Source organism: Sardina pilchardus, chromosome 19 (genome assembly GCF_963854185.1).
Source record: "Sardina pilchardus chromosome 19, fSarPil1.1, whole genome shotgun sequence".
NCBI classification, from domain to species: Eukaryota; Metazoa; Chordata; class Actinopteri; order Clupeiformes; family Clupeidae; genus Sardina; species Sardina pilchardus.
The window spans coordinates 2570702-2587154 of NC_085012.1; the positions used below are offsets into that span (position 1 = coordinate 2570702).

Below are 16453 nucleotides of genomic sequence, written 5' to 3' on the forward strand. Positions count from 1 at the left end.
TGTGTGTGTGTGTAATGTGTGTGTGCTGTGTGTGTGTGTGTGTGTGTGTGTGTGTGCTGTACCCATGGTAAGTGGCCTGCATGAGTGCTGTCCAGCCATGCACGGTGTCCTGCTTGTCCGTGTCGGCGCTGTGGTCCGCGAGCAGCTGCACCATCTCCAGGTGACCGCTCACCGCCGCCAGCATGAGCGGAGACGCCCCGTCAGCGTTGGCCACGTTCACCTGCGCCGGCTCCTCGTCCAGGATCTCCCGCACCAGCTGCGTGTTACCTGAGACGTCGTTCACACGTGTTCATTTAGCAACATTAACCGAAGACGTTTATACAATGTTTACAGAACGTTTACACAACGTTCACACGTATTCATTTAGCAACATTAACCGAAGACGTTTACACAACGTTTACAGAAAGTTTACACAACGTTCACACGTATTCATTCAGCAACATTAACCGAAGACGTTTACACAACGTTTACACAACGTTTACATGTATTCATTTAGCAGCGTCCCCCGAGACGCTTGCACGACGTTTACACAACGTTTACACAACGTTTACACATACTCATTTAGCAGAGAGATAGGCAGGCACACCAGCAGGGTAAGAAAAACTACTGGAGGACAACTGCAGCAAAACTCTCCTTTATGACCAATTTGAACAATGATGCTCAAACACCACATCACAGTTATGGGGGCATATGAATACAGACATGGATACAGTTATGGGGGCATAGGAACACAGACATGGATGCAATTAAACACTAGCCTGGCTACCACTTCTCAATGAAACGTGGTCTGGGAACCAAACTTTAATTTTCCTCGTATTTGAAAAAATGCCCAGATCCGATTATTGGGCGCCACGGATGTCTATCAAATGCTTCTGTGCATAGCTCATCATGGTCTTGCTTTCCCCCCTGTTCTGTGATTGGTTTCCAGTCTGCCTTAGGAAATGGCACTCACCTAGTTTTAGAGCTCTGAAGATATCAGGCCTCCTCTTCTCGTCATCTGTAAGAAAATATAAAAGCACAAAAAGATCATTTAGGGATTCAGATGGACCCCCACAATTTGAACTGTTGAACCTTTTCAAGCTCAATGTTGACTTCCTACCCCCCAGAGTTGATAGCACGTCTCAAGGCCATTTAAAACATCCAAATGTGCTGATGGCAACAGAAGGCTGTGGGTCTGGGCAGCTGTACAGCAGCAGTGCTGGCTTAGCGTAGGGTGGAGGTAGACAGAATAAACGCACCCCTTGGCGTAGCGTAGGGTAGACAGAATAAACGTACCCCTTGGCGTAGCGTAGGGTAGACAGAATAAACGTACCCCTTGGCGTAGCGTAGCGTAGGGTAGACAGAATAAACGCACCCCTTGGCGTAGCGTAGGGTAGACAGAATAAACGTACCCCTTGGCGTAGCGTAGGGTAGACAGAATAAACGTACCCCTTGGGCATGACTTAGGTCTGCAGTCCACCACAGAGCACCCCAGACATAAGAATGATTTTCAAAAGAGTATGTGGCTTTCAACATGTCAAGAAGGCAAATAGGCCCTGATGGTAGAAGCAACTTTGTTGTAGTCCTGCTCGGGATGATATACTTTGCCTCCATGACACTATAGCACTTCCACTCACGCCTTCACCCTGTGCAGATACTATCAGCTCCTCAACCAAAACACACACGCTAAATCAGGTGTGTGGCCAAAACACACTAAAACACACACGCTAAATCAGGTGTGTGGCCAAAACACACCATAACACACACTCTAATCAGGTGTGTGGCCAAAACACACCATAACACACACTCTAATCAGGTGTGTGGCCAAAACACACTAAAACACACACGCTAAATCAGGTGTGTGGCCAAAACACACTAAAACACACACGCTAAATCAGGTGTGTGGTCTGGCGGGGGTTCACATACTGTGGGAGAGAGTGAGAGAGAACTCAACAGCTGACCAGGCACCTTTTAAGATGTAATACTGAATACTTCAAACATCTCCAGCTGCACCCCCACACACTTTTAGAGACGTACTACTGAATACTTCAAACATCTCCACTACACCCTCCACACTAACTCAAAAGAGCCTCCTGACTGGGTCAGCACAACCTCAATATAAGTTTATAAGTTTATAAGTTTATAAGATTATAAGTTTATAAGATTATAACTTTGACGGCGTGCTCAGAGTGGCTGTAGCACCCTGCTGAGAGTGGTTGCCGAGGGCAACAGAAGGACATGGCAGTGCGCCTGCTTCCATCTCCACAGAAAGATTCCGGAAGACTCCACTGGTACGAGTCAACACAACACACTCCAAGAACCAAGAACATCTAGCGGAGTCAGCCACAATCACACACACGCACACCAGAGGGGGGGGGGGGGGGGGGGGCGGGCAGAGTCAGCCACAATCACACACAGGCACACCGGGGGGGCCCACGGTCTATGGACTGCACTTTTTTGGCACTTTTCATACATTGCCAACTTCACTTTTGTAAAATCTCACAGCGAGCTGTGCTGATCCTCCTCCCGATACATCTTGAGCTTCTCTTTACTAAGATCAAATAACAGGTTTTGTCAGGGCAATTTTCTCCACACTCCGCTGCCTCTCCTTCAGGGCTAAATTGCCAAAACAGCTGCAGTGGACAGGAGTCTCCCTTCCTCTTCACAAGTGGTCATCAAGGTTTTGTTAGGCAGGCCAGCAGAGGCTCTAAATTGGCCCGTTTTCACACATGGACGCCAACGCTCGCCTGGCCACTCTCCCGTGCACCTGCAGACGGTAAACTCCCCTCACGCCTCCGCCGCCTCACACGCTCACCAGCTGACTCACTCTTTTACAGCCTGTTCCAGCTGCCTGCTCTGCTCCTGGAGAAGTGCGCTTTTATTCTATTCTACTCTACTGTACTCTACTGTATGTAGGAGAAGTGCACTCTATTCTACTGTACTCTACTGTATGTAGGAGAAGTGCACTCTATTCTACTGTACTCTACTGTATGTAGGAGAAGTGCACTCTATTCTACTGTACTCTACTGTATGTTGTGACTGCAGGAGAAGTGTGCTCTATTCTACTGTACTGTACTCTACTGTATGTTGTGACTGCAGGAGAAGTGCACTCTATTCTACTGTACTCTACTGTATGTTGTGACTGCAGGAGAAGTGCACTCTATTCTACTCTACTGTATGTTGTGACTGCAGGAGAAGTGCACTCTATTCTACTGTACTCTACTGTATGTTGTGACTGCAGGAGAAGTGCACTCTATTCTACTCTACTGTATGTTGTGACTGCAGGAGAAGTGCACTCTATTCTACTGTACTCTACTGTATGTTGTGACTGCAGGAGAAGTGCGCTCTATTCTACTGTACTCTACTGTATGTTGTGACTGCAGGAGAAGTGCGCTCTATTTTACTCTACTGTATGTTGTGACTGCAGGAGAAGTGCACTCTATTCTACTGTACTCTACTGTATGCTGTGACTGCAGGAGAAGTGCGCTCTATTCTACTGTACTCTACTGTATGTTGTGACTGCAGGAGAAGTGCGCTCTATTTTACTCTACTGTATGTTGTGACTGCAGGAGAAGTGCACTCTATTCTACTGTACTCTACTGTATGCTGTGACTGCAGGAGAAGTGCACTCTACTCTACTGTACTCTACTGTATGTTGTGACTGCAGGAGAAGTGCACTCTATTCTACTGTACTCTACTGTATGTTGTGACTGCAGGAGAAGTGCACTCTATTCTATTCTACTCTACTGTACTGTATGTTGTGACTGCAGGAGAAGTGCACTCTATTCTATTCTACTCTACTGTACTGTATGTTGTGACTGCAGGAGAAGTGCACTCTATTCTATTCTACTCTACTGTACTGTATGTTGTGACTGCAGGAGAAGTGCGCTCTATTCTACTGTACTCTACTGTATGTTGTGACTGCAGGAGAAGTGCACTCTATTCTACTCTACTGTACTTTATGTTGTGACTGCAGGAGAAGTGCACTCTATTCTACTGTACTTTATGTTGTGACTGCAGGAGAAGTGCGCTCTATTCTACTGTACTGTACTGTATGTTGTGACTGCAGGAGAAGTGCACTCTATTCTACTGTACTGTATGTTGTGACTGCAGGAGAAGTGCACTCTATTCTACTGTACTGTATGTTGTGACTGCAGGAGAGGTGTGCTCTATTCTACTCTACTGTATGTTGTGACTGCAGGAGAAGTGCACTCTATTCTACTCTACTGTACTTTATGTTGTGACTGCAGGAGAAGTGCACTCTATTCTACTGTACTTTATGTTGTGACTGCAGGAGAAGTGCGCTCTATTCTACTGTACTGTACTGTATGTTGTGACTGCAGGAGAAGTGCACTCTATTCTACTGTACTGTATGTTGTGACTGCAGGAGAAGTGCACTCTATTCTACTGTACTGTATGTTGTGACTGCAGGAGAGGTGTGCTCTATTCTACTGTACTGTATGTTGTGACTGCAGGAGAAGTGTGCTCTATTTTACTGTACTGTATGTTGTGACTGCAGGAGAAGTGCACTCTATTCTACTGTACTCTACTGTATGTTGTGACTGCAGGAGAAGTGCACTCTATTCTACTGTACTCTACTGTATGTTGTGACTGCAGGAGAAGTGCACTCTATTCTACTGTACTCTACTGTATGTTGTGACTGCAGGAGAAGTGCACTCTATTCTACTGTACTCTACTGTATGTTGTGACTGCAGGAGAAGTGCACTCTATTCTACTGTACTCTACTGTATGTTGTGACTGCAGGAGAAGTGCACTCTATTCTACTGTACTCTACTGTATGCTGTGACTGCAGGAGAAGTGCACTCTATTCTACTCTACTCTACTGTATGTTGTGACCCATCTCAGCTGTGTTTCCAGTGAAGGACCACTTGTGCTCTTCCCCTTAAACTCTTTTCAAATATAATTAACACGTTAATTAACCTCCACAATATAATATACATTTATCATTGGGGTTCGGCTACACTGAAGTCTTGAGATTTGTATAGTCCTTTTTAATCATGACGTACACATCATCTACTGCCATCGTCAACGCCACAAGGATCTCCACATCCACACTGTACTGTTATTACTACAGTAGAACACAGTTTCGCCTCTTCCTCCTCCTCCTATTCCCCCTCCTCTTCCTCCTCCTCCTCCCCCTCCTCCTCCTCCTCCTATTCCCCCTCCTCTTCCTCCTCCTCCTCCTCCTCCTCCTCCTCCTATTCCCCCTCCTCCTCCTCCTCCTATTCCCCCTCCTCCTCCTCCTCCTCCTCCCCCTCCTCCTCCTCCTCCTGTGCCCACACATAGTACCTGACTGTGGTCTGACGGTGGTGATGGCGTCCAGGTAGTTCTTGACCTCCTTGTGCTTGAGCTGCAGCGCCAGCTCGAAGGCGGTCTTGGCGAGGGCGTTGAGGTGGTCGGGGTGGGCGCCCCGCTCCACCAGCTGCTGTGCCACGCTCACCTTGCCCGCCGCCGTGGCCAGCATGAGGGCGCTCCAGCCCGTGCACTTCTGGGCGAAGGTGGCGTCGGCGCCCCACTCCAGCAGCAGCCGCACCATGCCCTCGTGGCCCAGCTGGCACGCCACCAGCAGAGGGGTGACCTCCAGGAACGCCCGCACCCAGTCCTCGCTTAGCCCCTCCCCAAGCCCCGCCCCCGAGATGCTGCCGCCGCTGCTGCTGCCGCCGCCGCTGCCGCCGCCGCTGCCGCTGTCCATGCTGGGGGCCTCGGGGATGGCCAGGTGGTCGTAGTCGTCCACGAAGGCGCCCGACTCCAGGAGGAGCTTGGCCACGTGGCAGTGCCCTCCCCGAGCTGCCATGCTGAGCACGCTGGCGCCCACGCGGTTGTGGGCATTAACGTCCGCGCCGTGCTCCAGCAGGATCAGCGCCACCGTCAGGTGACCAAACCTACAGGTGAACAGAGCACAGGTAAACACAGTGCACAGGTACACAGAGAACACAGGTAAACACAGTACACAGGTACACAGAGCATACAGTCAACACAGTACACAGGGACACAGAGAACACAGTCAACACAGTACACAGGGACACAGAGAACACAGGTAAACACAGTACACAGGTACACAGAGCACACAGGTAAACACAGTACACAGGTACACAGAGCATACAGTCAACACAGTACACAGGGACACAGAGAACACAGTCAACACAGTACACAGGGACACAGAGAACACAGTCAACACAGTACACAGGGACACAGAGAACACAGGTAAACACAGTACACAGGTACACAGAGCACACAGGTAAACACAGTACACAGGTACACAGAGCACACACAGAGATACAAAGTACACAGGTAAACAACATGGGGTCGGGGGACATATCAGATGCACATCCATGGATGAGGCGCCTTTGAGCAAAGCACCAAACCCCAAACTCCGATACCAGAGCTGGAGCGGCCTGCTACTCTCTCTGTGTGTGTGTGTGTGTGTGTGTGTGTGATACCCCCATATGGGTTAAATGCAGAGGGCAAATTCCCTTCAGGACAAATAGAGTAACTTCCCATGTACTCTTCAAGGGGTGCGTTTATTCTGTCTACGCTACGCTACGCCAAGGGGTGCGTTTATTCTGTCTACGCTACGCTACGCTACGCCAGCACTGCTGTTGTACAGCTGCCCAGACCCACAGCCTTCTGTTGCCATCAGCACATTTGGATGTTTTAAATGGCCTTGAGACGTGCTATCAACTCTGGGGGGTAGGAAGTCAACATTGAGCTTAAAAACGTTCAACAGTTCAAATTGTTGGGGTCCATCTGAATCCCCAAATGATCTTTTTGCGCTTTTATATTTTCTTACAGATGACGAGAAGAGGAGACCTGATATCTTCAGAGCTCTAAAACTAGGTGAGTGCCATTTCCTCACCATCATCAAATGTCTCATATGCTTGTTTGCCTATATTTTGCTACATAGGAAGGTTGTGGCATTCACTGTTACATTACATACAGTTCAAATTGTGGGGGTACGTCTAAATCACTTCTATGCTTTTATATTTCCATACAGATGATGAGGAAGCCCAATATCTTATAGCCATTTTGTTTCCAGGATCTTAAAATGTTCTATCAAACGTCAACAGGACTAATGGGCGCTATTCGCAATGAGAATGTTGTGCCATTCACTGTTGATGATTGTGATCTAAGCTATTGAGTTGCTTTTGCCATATTTTTTTTATTTCATTTTAAATTATGATGATAACATTATACCAATCATTTACAATCAGCTACAATTAAATGATACATTTGCTAATGTCAGAGACAAGGAAGTCATCTATACAGCTCTACTTGATGTCTGATTAAATCAACAATGACAAAACACAACCAATCATTGCTCTGGGCCTAGGCCTATTGAGGAGTAAGGGCTTTGGCTATATCTAGGATGTTTTTTCAACCTTGTCCTAACAACAAAAACAAAAGCGTCAAAGGGCGAACATGGAGCAATATCAAGACATGCCGTCGCATGACGTCAACTGTGTTTAGACTTTTAAGTGTTTTGACTTCCAAAGCACTGTATGGTTTGATGATGATGTCGAGTGGCCTACGAAACTGACATTTGATTGCGTAGGATTCTGACTCCTCCCAAACTAAATCAATACTCCACAAATGGCTACAATTAAGATTCCACAAAAATAACTATTCCTAAAAAAAAACATTTGATGTCTACATTTCACAGTTGCACACGTTTCTCCGGTCTGCACAAGTAAACAGAGAGAAGAATGCGCTTTGAGTTATGGATCCACCCATCCAACATCTGTACACATTCGGCCAATGACCGCGTAAAGAAAGTGGTACCACACCTCGCAGCTTGCATGAGTGGCGTCCAGCCGTAGTTGTTTCGACTGTCCGCTGAAGCCCCCTTTCTGAGCAAGAACCGGACCAGATTCTCGTGTCCAGTGGCGGCGGAGAACTGAAGGGCCGTGTTCCCCTCCTCGTCGGTGCAGTCCACGGGGACGAGGGAGACTCCCCGGGTGGTATCGACGCTGCACTCGGACGCCGCATCCAAACGCAGGCTTCGGCACTGCGTGCCCGACTCGTTCGCCCCGGGCTCAAGAATCCGCTTGGCGCTCTCGTAGTCTCCTTCATCGCAAGCACGAAGCAGGAGCGCGTTTGCTGGCACACCGAAATTCATCTCTGAGAAGTCTGTCTTCGCCAGCAAAGACCTAACATTAAAAGTTTTTCACCGCTATTCCCAATGTTTAACGGCGTTTCATGGTTAAAAGACATTGCGTTCGCATTCAAATGTGTAGAGGCTCGATGCAAAGAGTATACTGCTTCTCTGAATTGTAGAACCTTATCAAACTAACTTTTCCGCGACAAATTAACTTTTGTCAAAGTAAGCCATAGTTTCAACCGGTGTTCCTCTCGCCCCAGGGAATCTTGAAGTCTTCCCGACAATATGTAGCGCATGCGTTAACGGGACGTAAGAGGAGACGGCTGCAAACTTCCTTAGCTATCCAGGGGGCAGGGAGAAGGCGTTCCGTTAGACAGCAGAATGACTCTGTGGTGAGATTTCTCACAAATCATTCGTCATGTGTTAAGATTTTATAACCCTGAAGCTATTTGGAGAATTCTATTGAGCCTCAGTTATTACTTTAGGAAACTTTCAACACTAGGTTTTAGTAACGAGCTACGAGTGGGCGACGTCTATTTGGTGTTATTGTTGCAGAAAGAAAGTTCTTGATTAATGATGTGTTTGTTTAGCCTACTCTACTCAGACGTTTTAAAATCTGCATTGAATCGCTTTCTCTGGATTTGGGAAAATATGGAAAAATAGGCTTCGGTTTTTAACGTGTTTTTTTTTTAGATGATAATGGTCAAATAGCTAGATAGCAAAAATCAGATTTGCAGATAGCGGGCCGCTGGTGTTCCGCTGGACCACTGTCACTTTTAATTGAACTTGTTGGGAATGATGAGGCAAGACACGAAATGTTATTAAAATTATGGATGTAGTAGAAAAGAGTTTGAACCACAAGTGGCGACCCGCCAGATCTGCCCCAGTCGGCCGCAGTAGTCCGCCAGCCTCGTCTATCTGGGGACCTGCACATGCCAAGACGGAGCACATAGAAATCGAATGGGAAGAAACTGAATACGTTCACATAACAAAAGTAAGTGCCAAAACACCAGCACATGTAGTCTATGCCTTCCTTTAAAATGAATTGATTTCATCCATTTTCCATTGGATTCTGTGTCTGTCTCTTCTCATCACATCGAAATGGCAGTGAAGCCTAGTAGGCTAGCATCCAAACTTGAACAGTCCGAAAATTTGAGCCCCAAAATAAGTGAAATTGCGAACAGAACAGATGCAGACACAGTCAGTGGTGCCAACATAGGCCTATAGTGACACTGTCATCTGCCACACGCTGCCAGTTCCACTGCCTGTCCTCTTGTTGGCTTCTCCCACCTTTCAACCAAGACCTCTGACAGGAGACTCACAGCAAAACATGAACTATTACCCATTTACAAGCACTTTTACCCATTTACAAAGCTCAAATTTACAAAGCACTGTTACCCATTTACAAAGCTCCCATTTAAAAGCACTTTTACTCATTTACAAAGCATGTTTGTTGAAAGGAATGTTGAGCATGAATGTTTAGTCATCCACTGTACAGCACTTTGGTGAGCTTATGCTGTGTGTAATTGTGCTTTATGAATTACATTGACTTACTTACCCATTTACAGACACTGTTACACATTTATAAAGCAATGCTCTGGGCTTTCAGGGCTTTTTAGAGGTAGCTGACATCAAAACGCTTGTGATCAAACACGAAGTAAATTCAAAGTAAACAAAAAAAGGTTGAGGCAAAAGTTAATCTGTACATTACCGTTATATTCTTGGTTGACCACCAAGCTGACGGCACAGACTCACCTCTCAGGGAAATAACAGGACACCTCTACAGTGGACACCTGGGCTAACAGGACACCTCTACAGTGGACACCTGGGCTATCAGGACACCTCTACAGTGCACACCTGGGCTAACAGGGGACTTCTACGGGGGACCTTTACAGTGCACACCTGGGCTAACAGGACACCTGGGCTAACAGGACACCTCTACAGTGCACACCTGGGCTAACAGGACACCTCTACAGTGGACACCTGGGCTAACAGGACACCTCTACAGTGGACACCTGGGCTAACAGGACACCTCTACAGTGGACACCTGGGCTATCAGGGCACCTCTACAGTGCACACCTGGACTCTCCAGCAATGCCGTCCTCACTGCAAAGCCATGAGTCTGAGGACGAGCTAGGAAGCCTGAAGGCTAACAGTAGCGTAGCGCTACTTGGGTTTATGGGATTGAATTTGCTCTGCGTCTCGTTATGTTACAGTAAACGGCAAACTGACTCACGATAATCATAAGAGGCTAATCCCTTTCAGCTTTTACATTGCGCCACTTAAAATGACATACAACTGTAGTTTACACTTATCTGAGATGAGCAAATCAAGCCATATATATCAGAAATTGAAGACCTGATAAAATGTAGAGGATTGTGTGGATCACGATAGATGGTCTGCTTGTGTCTGGGCCGGTGTGGTCTTCTATCTCCGCTCCCAGCTGTCCAGTGGGCTGGTGTTTTCAGGTTTGATTAGTGGCTTATCTCCGAGCGGCGACGGGCACAGGACCCAGCACAGGACACACACACACTGTGTGTTTTGGCTGTCGGGTCGCTCGGCTGTTGTGACAGCGAAAGCAGAGTCCATGGCAGTGTGTGTGTGTTCTGTGAGATCAACCGGGGATTTAGGCTGTTGATGCCATCTATTTGTATCAGCCAAAAGCTTTCCAAATATTGAAATTGTATTTAGGTAAAGAGTTTTGAAAAAACAGTGACACATAACTTGATTGTTTGATGGGCCTACGGCTTTCATTTAGGCTTTAATGTTTAAAAAAAAAAATATATGGACACCAGTTCCACTTGTTTCCATGACATAACACTATTTCAGACACAGCATCAGCTTGTAATTCCTGGCATGCAATATCAATATCAGACACTAGGGGGCACCCAAACCTCATTATTCTTCCTGCTGTGCTTTGACCATCAAGGTCAGTCAGTCGTCTGTCCCTTGGTCACCAGCAATTACACTCACTGTTGATGAAGTCTGCCAAATGCATCACAATGCTTGACAAATGACTGCCCTAACCTCTGGAAGCTAGCCAAGAACAACGAGCAAGCGTCCGGATGGTCAGAGTCCTCGCTGGATTGCCTTGTCAGACATGATGTACAGTGACCGGCCCTGTCGTAAGTGTCCACAGCGCATCCCGCCACAATAGCGCCAGACATGACACGGAGCATAAAACACCACGGGTGACGCCAATCAATAGCGTTAGCCGAGGACAGCTCCCCCCAAGTGACTTTGAATGCCCTTAAAGGCCATAGACATATTTCGTGAGGATCTTATTTTGTGGCAAAAAAAAACACAAATCTTAAAGACGCAGTCTGAATTTAATCTAACATTTTGTGAGAATTGAATTAAAATGGTCCTCGCTGCCCCTAAGCGGTCCAGTCAGTGTCCGAGCTAAAGCAATATCCTGCTCTGGACGTGGGAGATAAGCTGACGAGCTCAGATGGAGCCATAATCAATTCCAGCCAATCAACACATTGCTACAGAACTCTGGAAAGGAAGGATGTCATTTCACTGGCTGTTGAGCTGAAACTTTAACAACTTTTGCTGGAATTGTGCTCTTGAGTAAAGTAATGAGGAATTGTGCTCTTGAGTAAAGTAATGAGGAATTGTGCTCTTGAGTAAAGTAATGAGGAAATTCCACTTTTGGCAGCTCAAAATGAGACCTCTCCTTTATCCGCGCTTTCTCTCAGGCACATTTGATCTTAATTTCAGTTGGAGATTGGCCCATTTTCTTCTGTCTTAACTTCATCTCCTGAGAAATAGGCCTCCTCTCAGCTGTAGTGTATGTTCAACTGAAGAGCTTCACAATCTCCGTATGTCTCCTAAGGGATTTTAGGAGAAACAGGTGAGATCTCAGTTAGAGCTGATTTATGTGTTGTGAGACGACAGAAACACATTATGGTCATTAATCCCATTTCCCACAGTGCTCACATGTCCTGCTTTTGTCTGAATGATATGAGCAGCATGTCTAATGATGTCATTTGAGCACTAATGCCACCGTGCACGTGTGCAGATTTCCTCACTGCGTTTACTCCTCACACTGATGACTCACGCGTGACATGGGGATATGTCGGGATGGAAATTTCCGCTGTAATTCTCCCTCGGGCGCTTCCTTGTTTTCCCCCGGAACATTATAAATAGCGAAGTAAACAATTTCAAGAGCAGAATTAATCCAGAAGGATACTTCAAGTGACATTGAATTCCTCTCCCACATACTTGGTCACAGCGGAAATTACATCGGTAGTTTATTTCCACCCTTGGCCTCCCACTGGAGGAAGCTGATTGCTTCAGGCCGCCGTACGGTGCTGTTTCATGAACACACACACACACACACACACACACACACACACACACACACACACTATCAGCTTCAGGCCGCCGCACGCTGCTGTTTCATGAACAATGCAGGTCTCATAGCAGAGGCTCACTTTATTAATCCTGACCTCTTCCTCTTCCTCTGAGCCCTTCCTCCCTCCGTCACTAGGGAGCCCTTTAATCAGATCTGTACAGCCCAAGCCCCTCCACATGGTTATAAGATCTCTACTGTTCCAAGCACCTCCACATCACTATACGATCTGCTACAGTATCAAGCACCTCCACATCACTATACGATCTGCTACAGTATCAAGCACCTCCACATCACTATACGATCTGCTACAGTATCAAGCCCCTCCACATGGTTATAAGATCTCTACTGTTCCAAGCCCCTCCACATCACTATACGATCTGCTACAGCCCCAGCACCTCCACATCACTATACGATCTGCTATCCACATCACTATACGATCTGCTATCCACATCACTATACGATCTGCTACAGTATCAAGCACCTCCACATCACTATACGATCTGCTACAGTATCAAGCACCTCCACATCACTATACGATCTGCTACAGTATCAAGCCCCTCCACATCACTATACGATCTGCTACAGTATCAAGCCCCTCCACATCACTATACGATCTGCTACAGTATCAAGCACCTCCACATCACTATACGTCTGCTACAGTATCAAGCACCTCCACTTGGTTTTAAGATCTCTACTGTTCCAAGCCCCTCCACATCACTATACGATCTGCTACAGCCCCAGCACCTCCACATCACTATACGATCTGCTACAGTATCAAGCCCCTCCACATCACTGTACGATCTGCTACAGTATCAAGCCCCTCCACATCACTATACGATCTGCTACAGTATCAAGCACCTCCACATCACTATACGATCTGCTACAGTATCAAGCCCCTCCACATCACTATACGATCTGCTACAGTATCAAGCCCCTCCACATCACTATACGATCTGCTACAGTATCAAGCACCTCCACATCACTATACGTCTGCTACAGTATCAAGCACCTCCACTTGGTTTTAAGATCTCTACTGTTCCAAGCACCTCCACATGGTTTTAAGATCTCTACTGTTCCAAGCACCTCCACATCATCAGCATCACTATACCGTCAAATCAATTCCAGCGGCATTCCAGAATAAGCGCTTGAGTGTTGCTGACCAGCGGGTAGAAAAAGAGGCCTTGGCTGAGATGCTCATTCACACACACACACACACACACACACACACACACACACACACACACAAAAGAGGCCTTGGCTGAGATGCTCAGCTCGGTGTCAACCATGAGATTCTCTCATTCTCAGACAAATGGACGCCAGCGTTAACATGATAACTCTACAGTCTACAGGATGAATGTATGGGAACGGTTTAGATTGGTAAATGGTATATAATAATTATAACAGTTTTATTTGTAAGGGACAATGTGTAATTAAAACATAAATTAAAGCACTTGATGCATTCCACCAGAGTTAACCTTTAGGCTAATTACCATCTCAGTCCCACAGGAAGTGCAGATACAAATACACCATTTTAATAATCAAACATACAGTAGCTCAATAAGTAAACAAAAAACAAGTAACAAACAGTAATAAAATGTCTTATCAGGTACACACACACACACACATGCACCACATGAGTCAAGGGGTGTAGCGGCATGCACAGCACACAAAACAATGCCCTCATTCACACACACACACACACACACACACACTCACACACACACACACACACACACACACACACACACACACACTATCAGCCCCACTTGAGAGAAGAGTGAGACTAAAAGTTAAGAGTGATTAACTAAAAGTGTGTGTGCATTATTGAGAGATTTTAAAGTGATTTTTTTATTAGCTTTAAAGCTACTAAACAAACCACATCTTAAGCTACTAAACAAACCACACCTTATGGTCCAGGATCGTATTGGGTGATGGCTTTACAAGAGAGAGCTGCCTGCCCAAAGGCTGAAGAGCGAAAGGGTTCAGTGCAGATGTGTATGGACGCTATTCGTGACCTTACAGAGTGTAGTTGTGTATGGACGCTACTGTATATAGTGGACCTTACAGAGTGCAGTTGTGTATGGACGCTATATAGTGACCTTACAGAGTGCAGTTGTGTATGGACGCTATATAGTGACCTTACAGAGTGCAGTTGTGTATGGAAGCTATTCTAGTGGACCTTACAGAGTGCAGTTGTGTATGGACGCTATAGTGGACCTTACAGAGTGCAGTTGTGTATGGAAGCTATTCTAGTGGACCTTACAGAGTGCAGTTGTGTATGGACGCTATAGTGGACCTTACAGAGTGCAGTTGTGTATGGACGCTATATAGTGACCTTACAGGGCCAGCGGGATGCTAAGATACACACTTGCACACACTGGTAGGAGCCAAGCCTTTCAAAGTGTTGTAAACTGTACATTTGAAAACACTCAATGTTCAAACGTGACTAGATTGTGTTCATGTAGTATCCCACAGTGGTGATATCTTAGTGGCTTTTTGTCACACACTCTCAGGGCCTGCTTGTACAAGGCTTCTGAGGGCCTGATGGTGGTTGGCCTGGCCTGCCCTCAGCAGGCAACACAGTATGAGATGAGAATGAAAATGAGGGCGTGGAGAAATACCAGCCTCAGTGGGAAGAGAGGATCTAATCTGTCTAAAATTGGCCGTGTTGTATTTAATAGTTTTTGTCATTTTCTTAATGTGTTTTTTGAAGTTGTGATTTGAGTCTAATGCAACACATTAGATATTTAAATCTTAGTCATAATTCGTTCACCCTTAATGCAGATGTTTACGCTTGGGGTGTGAAGCTTGGTTTTGGAGAAGAACATGCCTTTAGTTTTGCACACATTTAAAGTGAGGCATGATTGGTCTGTCCACTCCACCGCTCCATCCAGGGCACCGGCTATTTTCTCAGCTGCACACTGAGATGATGCAGCACTTGTGTCAAGTAGCACTTTTGTCAACATGTCATCTAATTTGCTCTGTTAGGTGTAAGATGGCTGTTTCTAGTGTTTTCTAAAACCAAACTGGGCAGGGTTTGAGGCAGGGCTGCCTGCAGCTCTTAGACTGTGTCTGGATCAAAGCCCTGACCGCTGCCCCACGACATTCAACATGCTTTTCTGTTCCATAAATCAGAAATGGATTCCTCGCTCCTGAATAGATTCAATACAAACAGAATTAGATGTAGAGGCCGTTGTAGCACTATCATCTATTGTCTCGCCCTAGACGCTGAGCTGGACGTCATGTGCTTGACTATGAGCTCTCCCTGTCAAAACTGTTAATACTTTAATACTTTTACAAATGTCTCTGCTATTAGCTTTAGCCTCATTCATGAGTCGAAGACAAAAACGTGCCTCATAGCTCATCTCAGTGCCTTTCTCACTTTGTTCCTTTGTTGCCAAAATGTCTCTTTTGGTCTTAATGGCCCTTTTTAAAGCAGTGTCTATTTTCATCAGCTGCCGTAGGCTTTCACTGAACCAAGGCAGGTTGACTTTGTTTCTGTAATCTGGATGTTCACAGTGAATGTATCTCTGACAGCATTGATCTTTGAAGTAAATAACAGACATCTAAGCTGTCCATATTGTTTATCTCACTGTCAGATATGCCTTGTTTACTTTTAGGTACAGAGGACAGCTTGTTGGTGTGAAATCTTATACATATATATGTGTGTGTGTGTGTGTGTGTGTGTGTGTGTGTGTGTGTGTGTGTGTGTGTGTGTGTGTGTGTGAGTGTGTGTGTGTGTGTGTGTGTGTGTGTGTGTGTGTGCAAATGGTATAGATAGGTCCTGCTGAGGCTTTGCATAATTTGCTATTCCTCCCACCATAGTGTTGTATGTAGAGTGTTGTAGGCCTCAAACAGGCTCCATGTAGCTTTGATCTCTGTTGCTAACACCAAGCACAGAGGATGTGTATGTCAGATCCACTCACATGTGAGAGCCTGACGCCGCCTAGCCATGAACAGAGATCCTGTACATCTTACTTTACGCCTACGCTGTC

At 46.1% G+C, this 16453-nt stretch overlaps 1 protein-coding gene across 1 annotated transcript in view; it reads right to left on the reverse strand.

Annotated features, from left to right (window-relative positions):
* LOC134066295 (ankyrin repeat and SAM domain-containing protein 6-like) overlaps nucleotides 1-8765 on the reverse strand; it is a 24662-nt gene extending 15897 nt beyond the window's left edge. Inside the window, exons 1-4 of the mRNA XM_062521583.1 lie at nucleotides 7785-8765; nucleotides 5290-5882; nucleotides 953-997; nucleotides 63-267 (exon numbers count right to left, since the gene is read on the reverse strand). Of these exons, the coding sequence (XP_062377567.1) occupies nucleotides 63-267; nucleotides 953-997; nucleotides 5290-5882; nucleotides 7785-8116 (1175 nt within the window). The 5' untranslated portion in view covers nucleotides 8117-8765. The remainder of the gene's footprint in view (nucleotides 1-62; nucleotides 268-952; nucleotides 998-5289; nucleotides 5883-7784) is intronic.
* Between the last annotated feature and the right edge of the window lie 7688 nt (nucleotides 8766-16453).